Raw genomic sequence first — 24,690 nt, 5'->3', positions numbered from 1 at the left:
TTGGTGTTTGTCACCATTTCACTAGTTGTCCATATTTGGAGCAAATGTGGTAGATACTAACCCCTGCCTACTTGGAACACCACACAAGGCCTGCTGTTCTGACCCAGTTGTCTAGATATCACCATTTGGCCCTTGTCAGAGTTGCTTAGAATCTTATGCTTGGCTTTTTTCTTTTTACTGCTTCTGACACACTGACTATGAGAACTAGCTGTTTACTTGCCTCCTATTATAGCTCACTACTTGTCCAATGCCACTGTAATGAGATAATCAATATTATGGTGAGATGGCAGCACGGCAGTAGCACGCATCAGCCACTTCGGAACCAAAATGGTGCTATTTCTTTGTTTTAGCCTGAATTTCAAGGTGCATTTGTGGTGCAACAGTGGTGTTGATGTATACGACTGCCAGACAATACTACAGTTCAGAAATCATGCAATAACTAAACTGCATGATGAAGTACTCGGCAAACTTCGCGACCTCGCCTTGCTGCGAAGACCAGGCCTTCAGTCCTCGGTGTCGCTTGATGCCAGTGGGCAGGAGAGAGGATGTCGCAAGCGGTGCTCGAGGAAGTTGAAGCTCGGAAAACGGGCAGGTGTCCATGCTAGGCTAAAAACAAACCCTAGTTGGCCAGCTCTCCTGTCCATGATTTTGTCCAATGTCTGCTCACTGGACAATAAATTGGACTACATCCGACTCCAGCAAACCAAACAGAGAGAGTTCAGAGACTGCTGCATCTTTGTTTTCACGGAGTTCCAGACGCGCCATTTAGCTAGTCCAGGCTAACCGTGTTTCATGCCGACAGGAATGTAGCTCTGTGTGTGTGTTTACATCAACACGGAATTGTGTAAGGACTGTGCTTGTGTCTAATTACTGTTCATCGCTAGTGGAGTTTGTGATTGTTAGATGCAGACCATTTTATTTACCACGTAAATTCACTACCGCTTTCATTTTCAGAGTGTACATTCCCACCAGCGCTAATGCTAAGGAGGCTCTGTGTGAGCTGTACAGAGCTATTAGCGAGCTGCAGAATGCTCACCCAGACGGACTGTTTATTATTGCCTGAGATTTCATGCAAATCATGCAAATCTAAAAACAGTGCACTCAAAATTCCATCAGCATGTGGGCTTTGCTACGAGAGGGGCGAACACGCTGGATCTTGTTTACACAAACATTCCCGGCACATATCGTGCGGAGCCCCACCCCCACCTCGGATACTCGGACTACATCTCTGTTATGCTAATTCCAGCATACAGACCACACGTCAGACGCTCTAAACCGGTTCTGAAACAGGTTAAAACCTGGCCAGCAGGAGCCATCTCTGCTCTTCAGGACAGTTTTGAGTGCACTGACTGGAATATGTTCAGGGAGGCTGCAACCAATGGCAACTCTATCAACTTCAGAGAGGAGCACACGGCATCAGTGACCGGCTACATCGGCAAGTGCATCAATGTTGTTACCATCTTCAAGTCCATCTCCACACGCTCCAACCTGAAGCCATTGATGACGTGTGCTCTGCTGAAGGCGAAAGACTCTGCCTTCAGAGCAGGGGACAAGGTGGCCTTAAAAACAGCAAGGGCCAAACTGTCCTGAGCCATCAGAGTGGGATGAAGCGTACACAAACCAGAGAAGAGAGCGTCCTGAGCAGCTGCATCACTGCCTGGTTTGGGAACTGCACCGTCTCAGATCACAAGACCCTTCAGGGGATAGTGAGGACAGCTGAGAAGATCATCGGAGTTTCTCTCCCCTCTATCAAGGACATTTACACCGCACGCTGCATCTGCAAAGCTAACAGCATTGTGGATGATCCCACACACCCCTCACACACACTCTTACACCCCACACACCCCTCACACACACTCTTACACACCCCACACACCCCTCACACACACTCTTACACCCCACACACCCCTCACACACACTCTTACACCCCACACACCCCTCACACACACTCTTACACACCTCACACACCCCTCACACACACTCTTACACACCCCACACACCCCTCACACACACTCTTACACACCTCACACACCCCTCACACACACTCTTACACACCCCTCACACCCCTCACACACACTCTTACACAACCCACACACCCCTCACACACACTCTTACACACCCCTCACACACACTCTTACACACCCCTCACACACACTCTTACACACCTCACACCCCCCTCACACCCCCCTCACACACACTCTTACACAACCCACACACCCCTCACACACACTCTTACACACCCCACACACCCCTCACACACACTCTTCACCCTCCTGCCATCTGGAAAGAGGTACCGGAGCATTCGGGCCTCACAACCAGACTGTGTAACAGTTTCTTCCCTCAAGCCATCAGGCTCCTCAACACCCAGGACTGAACTGTACAAAACTCACTCTCTCTCTTTCTCTCTCTCTCTCTCTCTCTCTCTCTCTCTCTCTATCTATCTATCTCTCTCTGTCTCACACACTCACACTCTCTCACCTGTGTGAACATAATTGTATTTTTTATTACTTATTGCTCACCTCTTGTTAATATTTCATCTGCTGCTATGTTTATTTCTACTTGCACTACCTTGCACTACCTGCAAGTAGAAATAAACATAGCACACTAGTTGCACACTTAGCACTTCATGTGGCTAGCACAACCTTCTGTCCTAGCTCTGTGTTGGTGTTTTTTTTTGTGTTTGAACTTTGTTGTATGTTTATGTAGCACCAGGGTCCTGGAGAAACATTGTTAAAAAGCTCCTTTTGAAGTCGCTATAGAGTGTAAAAGGTATTGTGATGTACTTAAGATGTTTTGAGATGTTAAAGAAATTTCAATTCTACTGTATATGTATTGCATGTTATGTATTATTCTTTATCATTACAGAGCATGTGATCAATGTGATCAATATGAATCAAGATAATATCCTACTAAATTCAGATGTATTTATTTAACACTTAGTCTTTATGCATAGGGCCATTTATCTTAGTATTTAGCGTACTTATATCTAAATATCTACTTTGTGTAGATATTTATTGGAAGCTTTGTTCCCAAAAAAACAACTGCATAATAACCTAAAAGGCATGACCTTACAGGTATGCTGTCACTCAAACTCGAGGAGGTGTGATCAGTTTCTATACTATATAAACACTGCATCTGACTAATAAGATGCTTTATTATGACTTTTTTTATACAGTTAACATTTTACAGTTGGAGAATCCTGTATATGAGCTATTTCTTTAAACTCTGTAGACATTTGAGAAATGCTGTATTCATGAACCTGACAGAGTTTAATCAGTCTGATCGCTGTGAGCATTTCTCCTGTCCAGAGAGATCTGTATCTCCTGCAGTTTATATCTTACTGTACGTGTGTTCAGCTGCTGTGGTTCTGCTAACAGTGTGTGGAAATCTGCTGGTCATCATCTCTGTTCTTCACTTCAAGCAGCTTCACACACCAACCAACATGCTGGTGCTCTCCCTGGCCATGTCAGATTTCCTCTTTGGAGCTTTAGTGATGCCCCCGATGTTAATTTGGACAATCGAGCCATGCTGGATTATTGGGAGAGGTTTCTGCATCAGTTTTTTGTTGATTGGTGGTCTCCTCATAACCATATCAATTTATAATGTTGCTCTGATTGCTGTAGATCGTTATTTGGCTCTCTCAAACCCGTTTCTCTACATGAATGCAATCTCTAGAAAGATGATGTGCATTGTGATTTATTCTAACTGGTGTGTGTGTATGGTATATAGCATAGCATTTTATTATTTCAATGGGAGCTTTGAAAATACTATAATGTGTCCTGGAGTGTGTTTTTACTTGCTAAATGAGGTTTGGACTGTAATTGATCTTGTTGTAACATTTATATTTCCACTTTCTGTCATAATCATATTGTATACTCGAGTTTTTGTGATTGCTAAGAAACATGCCACTGCTATCAGAGAGCTTAATAATCACACACGGCCTAAAACACAGAAAATCACCTCACACTCCATGAAATCTGAGAGAAAAGCAGCTAAAGTCCTCGGCATTTTACTGTCTGTGTTTCTGGTGTGTTTACTTTCATATTATATTTACAGTTTACTAGGGAATTTTTTTGAACTTCAGACAGAAACATTGCTGAAAGTTCTGGTTGTGGTTCATCTTAATTCCAGCATTAATCCAGTTATTTATGCTCTTTTTTACCCATGGTTTAGGAGATGCTTTAATTTAATCATAACTCTGCAAATTTTTATGACAGACTCTGCATTAATCAATGTTTTTTCATGAATTAACTTTTGTCAATAATTTTTATCATAAACCCAAAATGTCATTTATTTAAAATATAACTTAAGCTTCTCTAACACATCAAATTCCCACTGTGAATATAATGTACTGTAGTGTATTGTGTTATATATGACTAATATTTTGTTCACTATTATATTCAGCATATAATACAATATAGTGAACGATATATTTGTGGTGGAGATTTACATTTTTTTTTAAAGGACACTTTTTTTGACATAAAGAAGCAGTCATAGAATATGACAGTGATCATGAATACTTTTTAGTGACGTACTGCTTTTGGATGCAAAGACATATCTTTATAATGACACATCTACAGTGTTATACAGATGTAGCATTTTAAAGGACAGATGATGTTAAATTAATGCCTCACTCCATTTGGCTGTTACTGCATTAGTAACACAGATTGTATGTTACTTTATGCAAGTTTTCAGAATTTCATATTATGACTGCATGTGACATTAAAACACAAAGGAAAAAATTACCTCTGCATTGACATCAGCATGGCCTAATTTTAATTTAATGTAGCATTGTGGAGAAGAATTAAAATGATAAGCGTTTGCATGGCAGAATTATTCAACAAGCAGCAAAAACAAACCACAACCTAGAAAGCTAACTGTTATTTTTCTGAAAGCTTTCATTTTATTCATGTTTTTGCATAGCACTCCATTTTCAGAGTCTATTCAAGTCAAAAAGCTTTTATTGCAAGGTAAATAAATAAGTAAACAAACATGTAAACAAAAAAATAATGTAATAATATATATATATTTTTTTATCAATAGCACACCTTTTATAGATTAAGAGGTTTAAGAGATTAACAAAGACCAGTGTTTATTGCTAAATGGCATCTGATAAAATCATACAAACAAAAAGCTGCTTTGCCCCGCTCTTAAGTTCCAGTGTTACCAAGCTAAGATAATGACTGAATCTATACCAAAAAAGAAATACCCTAAGAATAGACTGGATAGAAAATATAAAAATAAATACACTATATTGCCAAAAGTATTCGCTCACCCATCCAAATAATCAGAATCAGGTGTTCCAATCACTTCCATGGCCACAGGTGTATAAAATCAAGCACCTAGGCATGCAGACTGTTTTTACAAACATTTGTGAAAGAATGGGTCGCTCTCAGGAGCTCAGTGAATTCCAGCGTGGAACTGTGATAGGATGCCACCTGTGCAACAAATCCAGTCATGAAATTTCCTCGCTCCTAAATATTCCACAGTCAACTGTCAGCTGTATTATAAGAACGTGGAAGTGTTTGGGAACGACAGCAACTCAGCCACGAAGTGGTAGGCCACGTAAACTGACGGAGCGGGGTCAGCGGATGCTGAGGCGCATAGTGTGAAGAGGTCGCCAACTTTCTGCAGAGTCAATCGCTACAGACCTCCAAACTTCATGTGGCCTTCAGATTAGCTCAAGAACAGTGTGCAGAGAGCTTCATAGAATGGGTTTCCATGGCCGAGCAGCTGCATCCAAGCCATACATCACCAAGTGCAATGCAAAGCGTCGGATGCAGTGGTGTAAAGCACGCCGCCACTGGACTCTAGAGCAGTGGAGACGCGTTCTCTGGAGTGACGAATCGCGCTTCTCCATCTGGCAATCTGATGGACGAGTCTGGCGGTTGCCAGGAGAACAGTACTTGTCTGACTGCATTGTGCCAAGTGTAAAGTTTGGTGGAGGGGGGATTATGGTGTGGGGTTGTTTTTCAGGAGCTGGGCTTGGCCCCTTAGTTCCAGTGAAAGGAACTCTGAATGCTTCAGCATACCAAGACATTTTGGACAATTCCATGCTCCCAACTTTGTGGGAACAGTTTGGAGCTGGCCCCTTCCTCTTCCAACATGACTGTACACCAGTGACCAAAGCAAGGTCCATAAAGACATGGATGACAGTCTGGTGTGGATGAACTTGACTGGCCTGCACAGAGTCCTGACCTCAACCCGATAGAACACCTTTGGGATGAATTAGAGAGGAGACTGAGAGCCAGGCCTTCTCGTCCAACATCAGTGTGTGACCTCACAAATGCGCTTCTGGAAAAATTCCCATAAATACACTCCTAAACCTTGTGGACAGCCTTCCCAGAAGAGTTGAAGCTGTTATAGCTGCAAAGGGTGGACCGACATCATATTGAACCCTATGGATTAGGAATGGGATGTCACTTAAGTTCATATGCGAGTCAAGGCAGGTGAGCAAATACTTTTGGCAATATAGTGTATATAGTATTATATAAGTATAAATATAACATATTACCCACTAATGGTGGGTCATAAGTCAGTGTAGTGACACCCTCTTTTGGTGCCTTCACTGTGATTCTTGACCAAACATAAGGACATGGGGGAACTTGTCACTAGCCTGATGGGGAGTGTTATTATAACAGAACAAACTTAAGGCAGACATGATACCCAATTTCTTTTCCTTGACACAGGTTTAGTACACAAGTTTTGCAAAGTATGATTGAACAAACTGGCCATTATCAGTTGGATGATGACGTGAAGTGCGAGTTTTCTCTACGTAATGAAGTCTCCAATCCATCACCAATATGCTTGCTACTGTTTCAGCATGCTGGTCCAGAGTGAGGACAGTCACAGTGTATTTTGTGAAGACATAAGTCTAATGCTAAGTTCACACTGCATGATTTTAGCCCTGAATTTCAGTTGCTGACAGGTTTTGCAAAATTGCTGCCCAAAATCGAAGGCAAATTGGAGCTTGTGCACGTGGATGACAATCGTGCAGTGTGAATTACCAAAGACACGATCTGAGAGAATCACCAGTGCATCACCGAGGCCTGTGAAATATTTGCCATGCTAAATATCTGGACCTGTTGGCAACTCAAAATCCTGAAGTGTGAAAAGAGTTCTGACTGAAAAATACATCGGCGATGACCTACAGCCAAGGAGAGAGCAAGATACAGGGCAGAGGGATGTTGGAGGAGGAGTTATATCACACAATATCAGCAAGCATGGCTTCGGTTGGAAAAAAATGTCTTGAATGTAGTTATATCAGAATAAATAAGCTTTACAATTACATCAAACAGAAATAAAGCATACATTTGCTTGACTGCATCAGCAGCAGTACGTTGCAAAATTATTCATTTGTTCAATTATGCAGAACACACAATCCTTGTTCCCTGCTCAGACCATTCAGATCGTGAACTTTTTGTGGGGTTCCATTTCCAGTCTCGTGAGAGAACTCATGATCTCACGTGTGATCTTAAGTTATTTCTTTATAATTTCTCGCATTTGGTTGTGAAACACAATTTGCAGACCAGGAAGAGTTGTTGGCGATTCTTCCTATTGTGAAGTCATGCAGTGTTTATCCTCCTGTCACTGATCCATCATGCAATGTGAACACCGCAGCAACTGCATGCTTCCCCAGATAGATGTGCACTGTGAAAACAATGACAATTGACCACTTTGAAAATCGTGCAGTGTGAACTCGGCATAAAACATTCACTATTCCCATCTGGGATGGCTTGAGTATAATAAAGTCTATTGCCAAGATTTCATGAGGCCTAGATGATGATAAATAGCGCATGTTGCTACAGGCCCTGGGTTACTTGTCCTTGGCTACTTGGCACAACTCACAAACCTGACCATACTTGGCCAGCAATGCTGCCTTATCAATTCAGTGATATTCAAAATCCTTTGGTGCCCATGCTCCCAGTCTAACATGGACAGTACCTCATCACACAGGGTAAACACAAGGGTAAACATAAGCACCTGGAAGACCTATCCTTCCCAACCCCATGATTATGATGAACACTGGGTTAAATCACCCCATCTTGCTCCACCAGCCTATTTGTGCAGCCCAATGCTGCTCTGTGGCACCAAGCTTAGAAGAAGCCAGATAACTGAGACACTTCTGCCCTAACAAAAATGTACTAAACTTTTCAGTCATGGCCCACATGCAAACCAAACCTACAGTTCATGGATCTATAATTTGACATACTGCATTTTGTGGGCCAAAAACTGTAACTAGCATAAGCAATAGTATGCACCCTGCCCCCCTTTTCCTCAAATACATCTTCCCCAGTCCGCTATAACTGGCATTAATTTCCAGAATGAAAGACTGCTTGAAATTTGCATATGCAAGAACTGGCAGTTATGTAAGCTGATGTAAGCCTCAAAACAGCACCACTGGGCTATTGCCTTGATTTTATTTGGTTCTGTTAAACCTCCCTCCGATTAAGTGAAGTGCCTCTAGTGTTTTTGCTTTTTATGTAAGAAAGAGCACTTCCCCAACTTAGCGTTCAACCCTTTGTGCTTCCAGTAGGTTAAAAAGGCAACCACATAAATGCAGTGCTACAGCCAAAGAAAATACCACAATGTAATTGAGATAACAATAAAGACTGACACTGCTGATCACCAAACAGCCGTTGTATTAAACTCTGAACAGTCCTGGGAGCACTGCAGAGCCCAAGCAGCATCCAGTTACACTCAAATAAGCCAAATTGGGTGCAAAAGGCTGTCTTAGGTCTATCCTTCTCAGTAACTGGGACCTGATCATACCCGCTGGATAAACCTCTTATTGAAAACCAGTAGGTCCCTCTTACTGCCATTTGCAGGCTGCTATCTTAGTTTTTATCCAAAACTTTTTGTGACGCCTAAGGACTACAACTTTCCCTTATGCCTTGAGAGCAACTGGCTAATATGGGATTTTGGGTAGTGTCCTGAATCACACAAAAACATTTGAGGGAAGCCAGCAGGTTCCTCAAGGGTTTCAAAGAGCAGAGTAGCATCTTGTCAGCCTCTTGTTAATGAGTGACACAAGACCTGTGCAGTAGCCAGAGGTATTTTGAGCCTTTCTGCTTGCAGAAAGTGACCAGGACACTACATAATGCTGGTGGAGGAAAATGTTTCCTGACCCACCCCACCAAATATTCATATCTGGTGACTGTGCAGGCCATGGAATATGTTCAACATTACTTTCATGTTCATCAAACCACTCTGTTACCAGTCTTGCTGTACATATTTTTGCATTATCATCCTGATACACTTGCACTACCTTCAGGGTGCAATGTTTGAAATGTTGGGTGCACATGGTACTTTTAGAATGGTTTGATAGTACATGGCAGAAATTCACCTATCTAGCACAAGTAGTCGGCGTAAATAATGCCATGATTTTCAAACAGCTTCCTCTTGCTTTGACAGTTGGATGTGGTTGGTCCTTCATTGTGGTATGCCAATATTACCCTGGATACCATAATTTCTCGAGACACCACAAAGACTTGCTGTCCTGGTCACAGCTGTGCTGGTGAGATGCACACCAACAATTTGTCCTCTTTTGAAAATTGTTTTGTGGAATACAATATTTTATGTACAGCTGTGCTACTGCTTTGCTAATTCAACCTTCACGCTTATTTCACTTATGGAATATGAAATCCCCAACACTGGCCAGTGTTTCAGCCCCTATATGTACAGTATGTGTCGATATTTTACAGGTTGTGCAGATCAATACCTCTGCACATTGTGATAAATGTGTGAATAGGCATCATGTCATGAATTATCTTTACACCTCATTAGTCATTGAGAACATGAAAGTGTAGACCCATACATGTATAATTCATCCAGGTTTTCAGTCCCCCCCCCCATTTTACCTTATTTAGATACTTTTTAGATTTTAGAAAAATACTTGATTGTAAATGTCACTAGGCTCCTTTTTGAAGTTTCTAAAAGGTTTAAAATTCAGAAAAGGTATAAAATCCAGTCCAAATAAGAAAAAGTAGGAATTAGCATTACATAATAATGTGCCACATGCAATACATGACAGTGTTAGGATTTCTTTATCGTTACAGAGCCTGTGACAGTCATAAGAGTATTCCACTTCACTAAAATAGAACCTATTTATGATAACCAACTTCATTGTAATAAATTCAAATTTATTTAAAAAATGTCAATTTGGCATCTTTTTAACATTTCTTTATTTATAGGGCCATTTATTTTAGCAAAAATTTGTATTGATATTTAATTGAAGCTTTGTTGCAAAAAAATGCATAATATCATTTTTAATTCTCTCCAAGTAACTAGTTGGCCTTCAGTTCCAACAAAGCATTACCTCATATGTATGCTGTCATTCAAACTCAAGGGGGCGTGATCAGTTTCTATACTATAAAAGAAGCAAAGCTGCTTTAGTCATAAGATTTTTGATTATGAATTTTAACAGTTAACATTTTACAGTGGAAGTATCCAGTCTATGATCTATTTCTTTAAACACTGTAGACAGTAATGAAATACTGTATTGATGAACCTGATGGAGTTTAATCAGTCTGATCGCTGTGAGCATTTCTCCTGTCCAGAGAGATCTGTATCTCCTGCAGTTTATATCTTACTGTACGTGTGTTCAGCTGCTGTGGTTCTGCTAACAGTGTGTGGAAATCTGCTGGTCATCATCTCTGTTCTTCACTTCAAGCAGCTTCACACACCAACCAACACGCTGGTGCTCTCTCTGGCTGTGTCGGATTTCCTCATTGGAGCTTTAGTGATGCCATCAATGTTAATCTGGATGATCGAGTCATGCTGGATTTTTGGGAGAGGTTTCTTGCTGTAGATCGGTATTTGGCTCTCGCAAACCCGTTTCTCTACATGAATGCAATCTCTAGAAGGATGATGTGCATTGTGGTTTATTCTAACTGGTGTGTGTGTATGGTGTATAACATAGCATTTTATTATTTCAGTGGGCCCTTTACAAGTTTTGTATTGTGTCCTGGAGAATGTTTTTACTTGCTAAATGAAGTTTGGTCTGTAATTGATCTCATATTTTCATTTATATTTCCACTTTCTGTCATAATCATATTGTATACTAGAGTTTTTGTGATTGCTAAGAAACATGCCACTGCTATCAGAGAGCTTAATAATCACACACGACCTAAAACACAGAAAATCACCTCACACTCCATGAAATCTGAGAGAAAAGCAGCTAAAGTCCTCGGCATTTTAGTGTCTGTGTTTCTGATGTGTTTACTTCCATATTATATTTACAGTTTATTAGGGAACGTTATTGAACTTCAGGCAGAAACATTTCTACTTGTGGTTTATCTTAACTCCACCATTAATCCTTATATTTATGCTCTTTTTTACCCACGGTTTAGGAGGTGCATTCATTTAATCATTACTCTGCAAATATTCCGTACAGACTCTGTGTTAATAAATGTCCTTTCGTGAATTAATTTTTGTCACTTGTTTTAATCTAAATTTTAGCCCCAAATATTGCTATTATATTATATATGTATCTTAATACAGTATATAACACATCAAATTCCCTCAGGCAATTTAACATAGTGTAGTCTATTGTGTTATCTATATGACCAACATTTTTTGGCTATAAAATAATATAATTTTTTTTGATGAAATCTCTGCTGTATAGATGAAATGAACATCTTTTGGAGGCAAAGACACATCTTTGTGATTTGACACATCTACAGTGTGCTACCGATAAACTTCTATATTTTGGCTATTTAAAGGACAGATGAGGATGTATAAAATATAAAATAGGGGAAACAATAACCACTGACTTAATTTGTACTAATTTTAGTCCAGTGCATTATTATGGGAAAAATTAAATAGCTTTTTTTAAATTGTATGTCTGATACTAAACAATTTGCATGGGGGAAATATTCACCAAGCAGCAGTGTTAGAGCAAAACACTGTTTTCTCCAAAGCTTTCATTCCATTTGTATAAATGCATAAAATTCCAACCAACAGTTGTTAGTGTTTGTGAAGGGAAAGAAAGAAAGAAAGAAAGAAAGAAAGAAAGAAAGAAAGAAAGAAAGAAATGAAGGAAGGAAGGAAGTTTTGTTTTAAACTCCACACTCCTGCTGTTCTAGTCCAGAAGTCATTCATGGTGACTGTCTCTCTCTGATGGGGTACCACAGGGTGCCTCCAGAAGGTAGCCTTATGTGCCCCTGTCACTGAGACAATATTTCTGTATCTGGGATTTAATTGCAGGCTGATAACCCCTCCAAACTCTTAGATGTAATATACACTATATTGCCAAAAGTATTCGCTCACCTGCCTTGACTCTCATATGAACTTAAGTGACATCCCATTCCTAATCCATAGGGTTCAATATGACGTCGGTCCACCCTTTGCAGCTATAACAGCTTCAACTCTTCTGGGAAGGCTGTCCACAAGGTTTAGGAGTGTGTTTATGGGAATTTTTGACCATTCTTCCAGAAGTGCATTTGTGAGGTCACACACTGATGTTGGACGAGAAGGCCTGGCTCTCAGTCTCCGCTCTAATTCATCCCAAAGGTGTTCTATCGGGTTGAGGTCAGGACTCTGTGCAGGCCAGTCAAGTTCATCCACACCAGACTGTCATCCATGTCTTTATGGACCTTGCTTTGTGCACTGGTGCACAGTCATGTTGGAAGAGGAAGGGGCCAGCTCCAAACTGTTCCCACAAAGTTGGGAGCATGGAATTGTCTAAAATGTCTTGGTATGCTGAAGCATTCAGAGTTCCTTTCACTGGAACTAAGGGGCCAAGCCCAGCTCCTGAAAAACAACCCCACACCATAATCCCCCCTCCACCAAACTTTACACTTGGCACAATGCAGTCAGACAAGTACCGTTCTCCTGGCAACCGCCAAACCCAGACTCGTCCATCAGATTGCCAGATGGAGAAGCGCGATTCGTCACTCCAGAGAACGCGTCTCCACTGCTCTAGAGTCCAGTGGTGGCGTGCTTTACACCACTGTATCCGACGCTTTGCATTGCACTTGGTGATGTATGGCTTGGATGCAGCTGCTCGGCCATGGAAACCCATTCCATGAAGCTCTCGGCGCACTGTTCTTGAGCTAATCTGAAGGCCACATGAAGTTTGGAGGTCTGTAGTGATTGACTCTGCAGAAAGTTGGCGACCTCTTTGCACTATGTGCCTCAGCATCCGCTGACCCCGCTCCGTCAGTTTACGTGGCCTACCACTTCGTGGCTGAGTTGCTGTCGTTCCCAAACACTTCCACGTTCTTATAATACAGCTGACAGTTGACTTTGGAATATTTAGGAGCGAGGAAATTTCACGACTGGATTTGTTGCACAGGTGGCATCCTATCACAGTTCCACGCTGGAATTCACTGAGCTCCTGAGAGCGACCCATTCTTTCACAAATGTTTGTAAAAACAGTCTGCATGCCTAGGTGCTTGATTTTGTACACCTGTGGCCATGGAAGTGATTGGAACACCTGATTCTGATTATTTGGATGGGTGAGCGAATACTTTTGGCAATATAGTATAGATGCCTTTATATGGACTTGTTGGCACATATGCCCTTTGTCACATGTCCTATCTGAGCCAGTCAATTGGTGTGTGTGCACACAGGTTCAGATACATTTTCCTCAATGAAGCGTTCTCATAGCATCAGCCATAACGGAATGTCAGAAGGTAATCACTAGGGCTATTTGAACTTTAAGTCATTTTCTTCTTTTTGCATATTTTACACTTAACATTTTCCAAGGTCATCCAATATATGAGCTACTTCTTTAAACTCTACAGATATTAGGGAAGTGTTGTATTCGTGATCCTGACAGAGTTTAATCAATCTGGTCGCTGTGAGCATTAGTTAATCCACAATCAGAAATTTTCTTGATTCCATTAGACCCATTGAGAATACTGATGATCCGATCCTGCAGGAAAGGGTATGAGACTGAACTTCTCACAGCCTTGACATGAGATTGAACTTTACACAATGGCTATTAGCCTTACTGCAGCTTTCCTCACCAGCCTTTATCCTGTTTTACTCTGAGCAAAAAGATTGCATTGTCTAGGTGGCACTTTAGTGATGTTGCACAGGCTGCCCTACCTCATTATTGAGTCAGCTATGTTTCCCGGGATGTCCAACCTCTTGTCTATTAGTCTGGGATCTGGGGAGTTTGGCCATGTCAGCACCTTGTTCTCTAACTCATTCCTGAACAATGTCTGCAGTGTGTCAGCGAGCATCATGTTGCTGAAAGAAGACACTTCCTTTAGGAAATACCATTGCAATGAGGGGGTAAACTTGATCTGCAACAATGTTTAGGTAGGTTATACTGTACTTGTCAAAGTAATATCCACATGAACTCCAGGACCTAAGGTTTCCCAGCAGAACATTGTTCAGAACATCACACTGCTTCTATAGACTCCATTTTGGTGCCGTCTCTTCCCCAGGTATGCGATGCACACGCCTGTTCACATGATGTAAAAGAGAATGTTATTCATTAGACCCGACCTCCTCCTTCCACTGTTCCATGGTCCAGTTTTGACCAGTGTAGGAACTTTCAATGGAGTTCAGGAGTCAGCCTGGTCACTCTGATACTCTGCCCCTATGCAGTGATTCTCTGTGATGCTCTGTATGATCTGACTCCCTTATATTAGAGCCAGAATTTAATTTTCCAGCAGTTTGTGCTACAGAAACTCTTCTGGTGGGTTAGGCTTTACATGGAACAGTGAGCTTTGGGGTTCATGACCCTGTCACTGGTTTATTGGTTGACCTTACTTGGAGCACCTTTGGTAGGTACTAACCACTGCCTACTTACACACTACACAAGACACCACACAAGACCTGCTTTTCTGACCCAGTTGTCTAGACACAACCGTTTGGCCCTTGTCAAAGTTGCTTAAATTTCCTTATGTTTTGAAATGAGAGTGTACTGTCCAGGAGGACACCCAAACTCTTAACCTGAGTAGAAGGGGAAACAATAGAATTGTCAATAGAGAGAGAAGCTATTTATTTTAGATAAAGTTGATTTAGTACTAATTAAAAGAAATTCAGTTTTCTTACTATTTAGTTTGAGGAAGTTGGAAGAGAACCAGGATTTGAGTTCATTAAAGCAGTCAAGAAGAAAGGAAGGAGGGAGGGTAGCATTAGGTTCGCTAGAGTAATAGAGTTGGGTGTCATCCGCATAACAGTGGAATAGAATACCTGAACAGCAAATTAAGTCCAAAATGTGTCCCTTTGAGTGAGTAGGAAAGTCAATATGCTGCCAGAAACCAAAACTCTCAAGACAGGCAACAAAGTCTCTAGTAAGAGGGTGGTTAATATTGTCAATCTGTATATTAAAGTCACCCAACAATATTATATTGGAGAAAAGAGTGATTAAGTGGGTGAGAAAAGCAGCAAAATCAGATGTATAATTGTTTTTTGGTTTAGGGGGGCGATAAACCACTGCAACGATGGTGGGAGTGGGCCCAGGGAGTTCACACACAGTTGATTCGAAAGAGTCAAATGCAGGAGCGGACACTGGCAAGACTTTCCACTTCTCACGGTGAATAATCGCGAGACCACCTCCACGGCCAGAGCCACGAGGTTTACAGATATAAACAAACCCAGGAGGAGTGGACTCATTAAGGGTGGAAAAGTCATTGGGTTGTTGCCAAGTTTCTGTCAAACAGTGAGTCAAAAGTCAAACATTCAGTCGGTGAGGAGATCCTGGATAAGATGACCCTTGCTCATTAGAGAGCGGATATTTAGTAGACCGAAGTTCATGGTGGTGTTATCACATTTGACATTAGCATTAGCCGACCTACCTGGTCTAGCTAACACTGTGATCAACACCCCGGCCAGTGTAGCGCGAAGGACGTTGAGAAGAAGTCGAGATGGATTTTATTCCCGTAGGGTTGTCGAAGTGGAAACTCCGATGTGACCCTCGATGGATGTATCTACGACGAGGCAGGTGAGCAATATCCGGGTGAAGATGTAGCGCCGGTGAAGGCTCCGACAGGTGAAGACGAAGCCGGAGTAGCTGGAGCAATCCTGTTGCAGGTTTGTAGACAGGCAACAGGAGAAGCCAAACGATGGCATACCAGAAATAAATCCAGCCGACCCACATTGTAGACGAAAACTCAGAATAGTTTAGGTAATAAGGCAAACAGACCTCGGAAGCAAAACAAAACAAACACACACACTGCCGGAGAGCAGCGGCAGCAAGCACGAGCCAGCGTCCACTCAACCGGAGATTATTAGATTTTTACAATAACAACAGGATGCGAATACAAGAAAATAGTGAAAGACATTATCCCCAACCCACCCCTAAACCAAAACAAACTAAAACACAAACAAAACAAAACCAAAAAACAGAAATTTGTGCATGTTAAGCATTCACAGATATTAAGTATACATGGACAAATGTTTAAACACACATGCACATAAAATTAAACTCATCTCAACAGATTCAAGACATCCTTATGGTAACATCTTAATGGTGACAAGATATAGAAGTACTACTAACGTTTTCAGAAAATAAAACAATGAATGGATCCCAAGTCTCTGAAAACATACCGCTGTTGCCTTTACCTGATTTTTTCTAAATGAATGAAGTTCATTGCATCATTGAGCCAGTCATCAAAAGATGGAGGAAAACATTGTTTCCATAGCAGGAGAATGCGGTGTCTAGCCAGTAATGTTAGGAAAGCGAAAGCGTTTGCCGTATACCCAGGTAGGCCAGTGACATTTGGGGAGAGTCTGTAAAGTGCAACCAGAGGACAAGGCACAATCTGTTTCTTTGACACTATGGAGAAGCAATTAAAAATTGACAGCCAGAAAGACGTTATAGATGGGCATGACCAGAACATATGTATTAAATCAGCCGGGGCCTGATGGCAACGATCACACAGGGGATCAATACCCTGCTTGATTTTTGCCAGCCTCACTTTTGTCCAATAAACCCAATGAATAAGTTTTAGCTGGATGAGGCTGTCATGCACAGATAGAGGTATGGACATGGGACAAGATCTGGTTCCAAGTCTTCAAATGTAAAGCAAAGATCCGATTCCCACTGCTGTTTAATAAAGGAGAGAGAGGAGGTGGTGATGGTGGAGATCAATCTGTATAAAGTGGACAGTGCACCCCTTTTGTCCAGGGATACTTCAAGAATATGATCTATCTGGGATTTTGGAGGACGGTTCGGAAAGTCAGGAAATGAATTTTTAATAAAGTTAATAAACAAATAAAGTTTAATAAGCAAATATCTAAAAAAGTGTACATTAGAGAGGGAAAATTTTTGCGTCAGCTGTGTGAAATTGGGAAAGATATTATCAATATAAATGTCATTAACAACTGAAATCCCTGCTCTTTACCAAGCATTACACGCCTTGTTGTTAAGTGAAGGGGGAAATAGAAGGTTACGATTAATAGGTAAAACCACCGGCAAACGCTGAAGGCCGAAATGGGTACGGAATTGGAACCAGATTCGTAATGTTTGCCGGACACTGAGATTACCATATGGACAGCGCGAGATGGCAGTGATAGGGCCGCACAAGAGTACCGCAGGGGAAGCTGGGGAGCAGGAACCATCTTCAATAATAACCCAATTAGACTCTGCCCAAAATGACTCTGAAACCAGAACAGTATAGAGTGTATGTTTGCAGCCCAGTAGTAAAATAAAAAATTAGGAAGGGCAAGCCCACCCTCGAGTTTCAGTTTGTGAAGTATTTCCCTGTGAATTCTGGCTGCTCCTTTGTTCCAAATAAAAGATGAAATGTGTTGATTAAGTGTTTTTAAAAAGGATTTAGGTATGAAAATAGGAACACATTGAAATAAATACAAGAATTTAGGCAACACGTTCATCTTCACTGAGTTCACACGACCAGCCAGAGAGAGGGGAAGAGCTGACCAGCAAACAAAATCTTTCTGCACTCTCTGAAGAAGTGCAGTGAAATGGGCCTTGAAAAGATCTGACCATTTACGTGTAACTGTTGTACCTAAATATTTAAAACTATGAAGAGTGACTTTAAACCCATTTGATGCACCAAATGGTAAAACAGAAATTTGAAAGTTTATTGGATACAACTCACTTTTGTTAGTATTCAACTTATAGCCAGAGAATTTACTAAAGGAGTTTATTATTCCCAGAACCTCAGGCAGAGAAACAGCCGGATCTGAAATATAAAGCAGTATGTTGTCAGCATATAGTGAGATTTTGTGAATAGTCTCTGCTTTCTTAATTCTCTGCATAGCCTGCTCAGTGCGAATGGCAATTGCCAAGCATTCTATTACCAATGCAAAAAGCAAAGGTGAGAGTAGGCAACCTTGTCTTGTACCACGTTTCAGGGGAAAATTAGAAGAAAATACTCCATTGACACGGACCGCGCATATAGAAAGGGAATATAAAAGTTTAATCCAAGATATGAACGTGTTGCCAAATCTGAATTTCTCTAGCACAAAAAAGAGGTAATCCCATTCCACCTGATCGAAAGCTTTCTCCACATCCAGCAGAAGAAGGGTGTGAATTTGAAGAGTAAATTATATTCAATGCTCTTCTTATATTATGAGACAATAATCTATTTTTAATAAAAACCTGTTTGGTCGCTATGTATGATAACAGGTAGAACAGACTCGAGGCATTTTGCGAGGATTTTAGCCAGTATCTTTACATCCATATTCAAAAGACTAATTGGCCTGTAAGAGCTGCAGTCAAGTGGGTCTTTGTCCTTTTTTAAGATCAAGGAAATATAAGACTGACAGAGAGTTGATGGTAGACATCCCTTATCAATGGAGTCCAGTAAGATATTTAGAGGGTGAGGTTTTAAGTGTTTGAGAGAACATCTTAAAAAATTCGACAGGGAACCCATCCGGTCCAGGGGTCTTGCAATTCTGCATGCTCTGGACAGCTTGCACTATCTCTTCTTTGGAAAAAGGTACGTCCAACTCCTTCCTCACTGTGTCCGAAATTACAGGTATGGGCAAAGGTAAAAAAAAAACATTCCATAAGAGGTTTATCAGTAGGAGTCTCTGATTCATAGAGTAAAGAGTAGTAATCCTTAAAATGTGTGGTAATACTGATCGGATCAATAATCAAATTACCGCTTGGGGACCTAATTTGTGAAATAACATTTTGGGCTGACTTTTCCTTTAACTGAAGTGCAAGAAGTTTACGTGCCTTGTCACCATGTTCGAAAAATGTAGTTTGTCTCTTCTGGTAAATTTCTGAATCCGAAGAAGTTGCATAAGTTGAATCAATCTGAAGAATTTCAAGAGATAACTCCTCTAACTTCTTTCTTCATTGTCTATTTATCCCGGCTGAGTACGAAATGATCAGACCACGAGTATATGCTTTTAGGGCTTCCCAAATTGAAGAAGGTGAAGTTTCAGGGATGGTGTTTATCTCTAAAAATATATCTAACTGTTCTTTTAATGAATCACAAAAATTCTTATCAGAGAGAAGAAGGGAATTAAGTCTCCAGCATCCGGGACTAAACATCCTATCCTGGAACAGAAGAGACAGTGCAAGTGGGGCGTGATCAGATATTACAATGCTGCTATATGAACAGGATTTCACTTTGGGTAGCAGTTTCTTATCTAAGAAGAAGTAATCAATACGTGAGTATTTATGGTGGACATGGGAGAAGAAAGAATATTGTTGTGCTGTGGGGTTAAAACCGCCATACATCGGCTTGACCACAGGTATTTAAAAGTGACTGAAGTGCATTTGTGGTTTTGGAAAGTTGGGTGGGTTTGTTGGATGAGCGGTCAAGAGAAGGATTCAGAATAAAATTAAAATCCATAATGCCTCCCATAATGAGATAATGTGAATTTAAATCAGGAAGTAAAGAGAATATTTTCTGGATAAAGTTTACATCATCATAATTGGGTGTGTATATGTTGGCCAGTGTCACTGTTATCCCATATAATAGGCCAGACACAATAACGTATCTACTGCAAGAGCCAGCTATAATTTGTGAAGGGGAAAACTGAATGCACTTATTAATTATAATTGCCACACCTCTAGATTTGCTCAAAAATTTAGAATGAAATAATTGTCCAATCCATTTCTTATGGATTCTGACATGATCAGAGTTTTTTAAGTGGGTCTCCTGCAAAAAGCCAATGTGAGTATTTAAATGTTCTAAGTGAGACAACACCTTGCTGTGTTTAATCGGACTATTTAAACCTTTGATGTTCCAGCTAATAAAATTAACACTGGAACCTCCTGACTGAACACTGCACATGTTAGTGGTCATTGGCTACAACAGCAAAAAGAGATGATGAAATAAAATGGAATGACTCTCTTCTGTCTTGACAAGTCTGAGAATAATCAGGAAAAAAAAACAACCCTCGATAAGTCAAATGACCATTGCCCATTTTCATACAACATAAGCACCTACTCTCCGCCGAACATGCGAAGAGAGCTCCGTAACAAATTGTAAACATGTCACAACATTGGGAACATCACACAGGTAACAGACTGTATATAGATAAAAAAGATCAACATGTAGTCTGTAGATATCTAGGAAACAAAGGCTACGACAGTGCTGTCTTTTAGTAACATAACCAAACCGTTCGGGCTTTGAAATATTACTTAAGCCACCTTACTCACGTACTGTCCCAAGTCGAACATGGACCAGAAAAAATCTGCTAGTTATTAGTGTCCGCAGCAGACTTCTTGCCGGGCTGAAGGGGTTTAATCACTGTGGAATGGAACATAGAGGCGGATACAGGGGTGTTAAAACTGTGTGATTCGCCGTTAAATGAAAGAAGTCTGCAGGGATAGAGCATCCTGAATTTGACACCAGCACTGTGTAGGTCGGCCTTGACTGACTTAAACTGGTCTCGCCATTTCTTAAGCTCCACTGAAAAGTCTGGGAATATCGAAATTCTGGATTCCTTTTAGTGCATCACTTCATGCTCACGTGATAGATGAAGGATTTCTTCTCTGGCTCGGAAACAAAGAAAGCGAACGATCATGGGTCGCAGATGTGCGCCAGGCCGCGGTTTGGGTGCGAGGGAACAGTTTGCATGCTAAATCTCCGGCGTCAGAGTTAATTTATCCCCGAAAATTTCTGCGAAGAATGCAGCCATGAAGCTAGAGGGCTTGGGCGCTTCAGCATTCTCTGGGATTCCCGGTATATGGAGATTATTTCGCCTGGAACGGTTTTCCAAGTCCTCCGCCTTGTTCTTCAACTCGTTATCCCTTTCCAGGGACCGAGACTTACGCTCTAAAATGTCGAGCCTTTCATCCGCACTGTTAATAGAGGTTTCAATGTCTTTAATTTTGGAGCTATGACTGGAAATATTGGCTTGAAGTGTAGCTGTAGAGGCCCGAATTTCCTCAAGAAACTCGGATCTTAGTGAAGCAATTTCGTCGTGAATTGTTGTGGTAAGCGTCTCTTTTAAAAGAGCTGGGGTCAGACTCGAGGCCTCAGCGGACATGTTGGCGGAATCGTCAACTTTGTCGAGAGCTGGGGAGACACGTCTAGGTCTCGGCATGGTAGCTACCAGGACAAGCTTAAGTTAGTATTCAAAGTTCGCTGGCATTTCTGGCACTGTCTTAAGAAATTAAGAATATGTAATGTTCCCGTTAATTGATGAAACGAGATTAAATTTACGGAGGTGCTCCTGGGCATGCCTCACTCCTTCAGTTGCATACCGGAAGTCCACCGAGAAGCTGTATTAACTGGAACTTAAAAAAAAAGGTCACTAAGCTCCTTCACTAAGCTAAATAAAAGCATTATTCTTTATCATTACAGAGATTATGATGATCAAATCATTATTCTCCTGCACTAAATAGTGTAGGTACCTGTAAATCAAAGATAATATTCTATTTATTATAGCCATTTTTATTTTAATGAATGTATTTATTTAACACTTATACTTCATTGTTTGGGCCATCTTTCTTATATCTCTTAAAATAAGTGATTTGTGTAGATATTTAATTGAAGCTTTGTTAGCAAAAAAAAAAAAACAACGGCATAGTAACTCTTTTAATTCTCTTTCTTTCCAAAAAGGCATGACCTCATATATATGCTGTCACTCAAACTCAAGGAGGCGTGATCAGTTTTTATACTATAAATACCCTGCTTCTGTGGAATAAGATACTTAATTATTACTTCTTACAGTAACCTTATAGAATGGGAGCATCCAGTCTATGAGCTCTTTCTTTAAACTCTATAGACAATTGAGAAATATTGTATTGATGAACTTGATGGAGTTTAATCAGTCTGATCGCTGTGAGCATTTCTCCTGTCCAGAGAGATCTGTATCTCCTGCAGTTTATATCTTACTGTACGTGTGTTCAGCTGCTGTGGTTCTGCTAACAGTGTGTGGAAATCTGCTGGTCATCATCTCTGTTCTTCACTTCAAGCAGCTTCACACACCAACCAACACGCTGGTGCTCTCTCTGGCTGTGTCGGATTTTTTCATTGGCACTTTTGTTATGCCATCATTATTAACCTGGTCAATCGAGTCTTGCTGGATTTCTTGGAAAGTTTTCTGCATTGTTTTTTTGTTGATTGCTGGATTCCTTACAACCTTATCCATCTATAATGTGGCTCTGATTGCTGTAGATCGGTATTTGGCTCTCTCAAACCCCTTTTTCTATACAAAGACAATCACTGTGAAAACAATATGCACTGTGGTTTCATCTAACTGGTGTGTGTGTATGGTGTATACCATAACATTTCATTATTTCAGTGGAATCTTTACGAGTTTTGTACTGTGTCCTGGAGAGTGTGTGTTCATTCTGACTGAAGTTGGGTCTGTTATTGACCTTGTAATTTCCTGTATTTTTCCCCTTTCTGTCATAATCATATTGTATACTCTAGTGTTTGTGATTGCTAAGAAACATGCCACTGCTATCAGAGAGCTTAATAATCACACACGACCTAAAACACAGAAAATCACCTCACACTCCATGAAATCTGAGAGAAAAGCAGCTAAAGTCCTCGGCATTTTAGTGTCTGTGTTTCTGGTGTGTTTACTTCCATATTTTATTTACAGCTTATTAGGTAATGTTATTGAACTACAGACAGAAACAATTCAGAAAATCATGATTGTGGGTTATATAAACTCCACCATTAATCCAGTTATTTATGCTCTGTATTACCCGTGGTTTAGGAGGTGCATTAAGTTAATCCTGACTCTACGAATATTGCAACCAGACTCTGCATTAATCAATGTTCTTTCATGAAAGGCCTACTTTTTCCACTCTTCTGTAAATGAGATCAGATATTACTTTTATATTATACAAGCCATAATTGCAACATCATATTACATATAATGTAATATTACGTGTGTGTGTTAGTTAAAAACAAAAAATTAGAAAAAAATATTTGAGTACCGGGAATGTCCACAATACTGGAAATTTACACATAAACGCTGAAGACAAATAGGATTGTAAAAATAAAAAGGAATCATTTACTATGATTTTATTGATAAAACTGTAGCAGTAGCCACCCTTTTAAGTTACATTTTGGAATAAAATTAAATAAATAAAATATATTAAATAAAATTATTTATTTTGTAATCTGTGCTATAGACATGTTTTACAAAAAAAAGGGGGTTTTCATTAAGCTGGTACTTTTATTTTGAGCATATGTATTTGATAGGAAAAAACATTTCACAAAGGTGCTCTAGATAAGGGCATTTGATGTAAATGTGTATCTACCAAATAGACACTCTCACAATCATGCGCCACACACCTTCTGTGCTTCTGTGGCACCATCCTGCTTCAAAGCAGTCAAAACACTTCTATGAGAAAAGCTTCAAACCTTGAGCATAAGAGCTTGTTCTCCTCTCACTGAGTCACACCACTGTCTATGGTATATGGGGTTAATACCCCACTTTTTAAGTGACTTATTTCAGAAGGTCTAAGGGAATTTCTTTTATAGCTGCTGTTAACAAAACATGTAGGCTCCTGAGGCATTCAACAGAAAATCCCTCAACCAACCATTTCCAGATTGAACTGTAGTGATGCCACAACCATCCACAGCAAGCAGCCATGGGAGCAAAAGTTGCTGTATTTTCTTGGTTGGAGGGATATTATACTCACTTATCCATGTCAATCACAGCTCCCAAATAAACAATATTTTGACCTGAGGAGAAAGGGTGTGTCTGCTAGAAGTCTACGAGGGCTGCCCTGTAAATTGTGAGCAAGAAAAAAACAGTATTGCATAGATACATGGATTTATGTCAAAACAATTAACATTTTCAAAAAAGTTAGCCAGCATTTTTATTTTACTGTAACATTAGATTGCTTTGAACTTTTCCAGTAACATTTTGTGATGTCAAGCACAATGGGCCCTCGTTTCCAGCGAGATGGGACAGGTTAAGGTCATAGAGAGGTAACTCTGCTCCCTGGATTACTGATTTTTTTCTTGCTCACAATTTACATGGTTGCCCTTCCTAGACTCCTAGCATAGCCTCCACGGCTACTGCTGAAGTACCTCTTTGACAGACCAGGCTGAGGAGCAGCTGCCATCCTCCAACTAACCCTGCTAAGTCCAGGAGCACTTGATGCTGGTTTTGGCACCAATGTAGCAATGGTTCATGAAAGAGGAAACTGGAGGCAGGCTTAAAGATTTAGATGTAAAAGGCTTAAAAATAAAAACTATTTATTGCTCTTTTTGCACTTGTCATCTCACTGCCACAGAAAACAGTCATTAGTACCGTTCAACACATGTGAAATCTTTACTGCTCATTTCCCTCTATATTCACAAACCAGTGCTCGACCACACCCCACCTCCG

The 24,690-nt window shown here is 40.6% G+C and overlaps 3 protein-coding genes and 1 pseudogene across 5 annotated transcripts in view; all 4 read left to right on the top strand.

Moving 5' to 3' along the window:
* Positions 1-24,690, top strand: part of LOC131354587 (trace amine-associated receptor 6-like) — a 181,287-nt gene that overhangs the window by 43,616 nt on the left and 112,981 nt on the right. The window lies entirely within an intron of this gene.
* Positions 3,254-4,316, top strand: LOC131354598 (trace amine-associated receptor 13c-like). Its single transcript, XM_058392452.1, has one exon. The coding sequence runs from the start codon at positions 3,254-3,256 to the stop codon at positions 4,244-4,246; it is 993 nt and encodes a 330-aa protein (XP_058248435.1). The 3' UTR covers positions 4,247-4,316.
* LOC131354605 (trace amine-associated receptor 13c-like) lies at positions 10,505-11,424 on the top strand (annotated as a pseudogene).
* LOC131354596 (trace amine-associated receptor 13c-like) lies at positions 22,142-23,134 on the top strand. The gene has a single exon (XM_058392450.1). It carries the CDS (start codon positions 22,142-22,144, stop codon positions 23,132-23,134), a length of 993 nt encoding a protein of 330 aa, XP_058248433.1.

This window comes from Hemibagrus wyckioides, linkage group LG06 (assembly GCF_019097595.1).
Source record: "Hemibagrus wyckioides isolate EC202008001 linkage group LG06, SWU_Hwy_1.0, whole genome shotgun sequence".
In the NCBI taxonomy this organism is placed as follows: domain Eukaryota; kingdom Metazoa; phylum Chordata; class Actinopteri; order Siluriformes; family Bagridae; genus Hemibagrus; species Hemibagrus wyckioides.
Note: the sequence above shows the minus strand (reverse complement) of the source record. Positions and strands in the feature narration are given on the sequence as shown.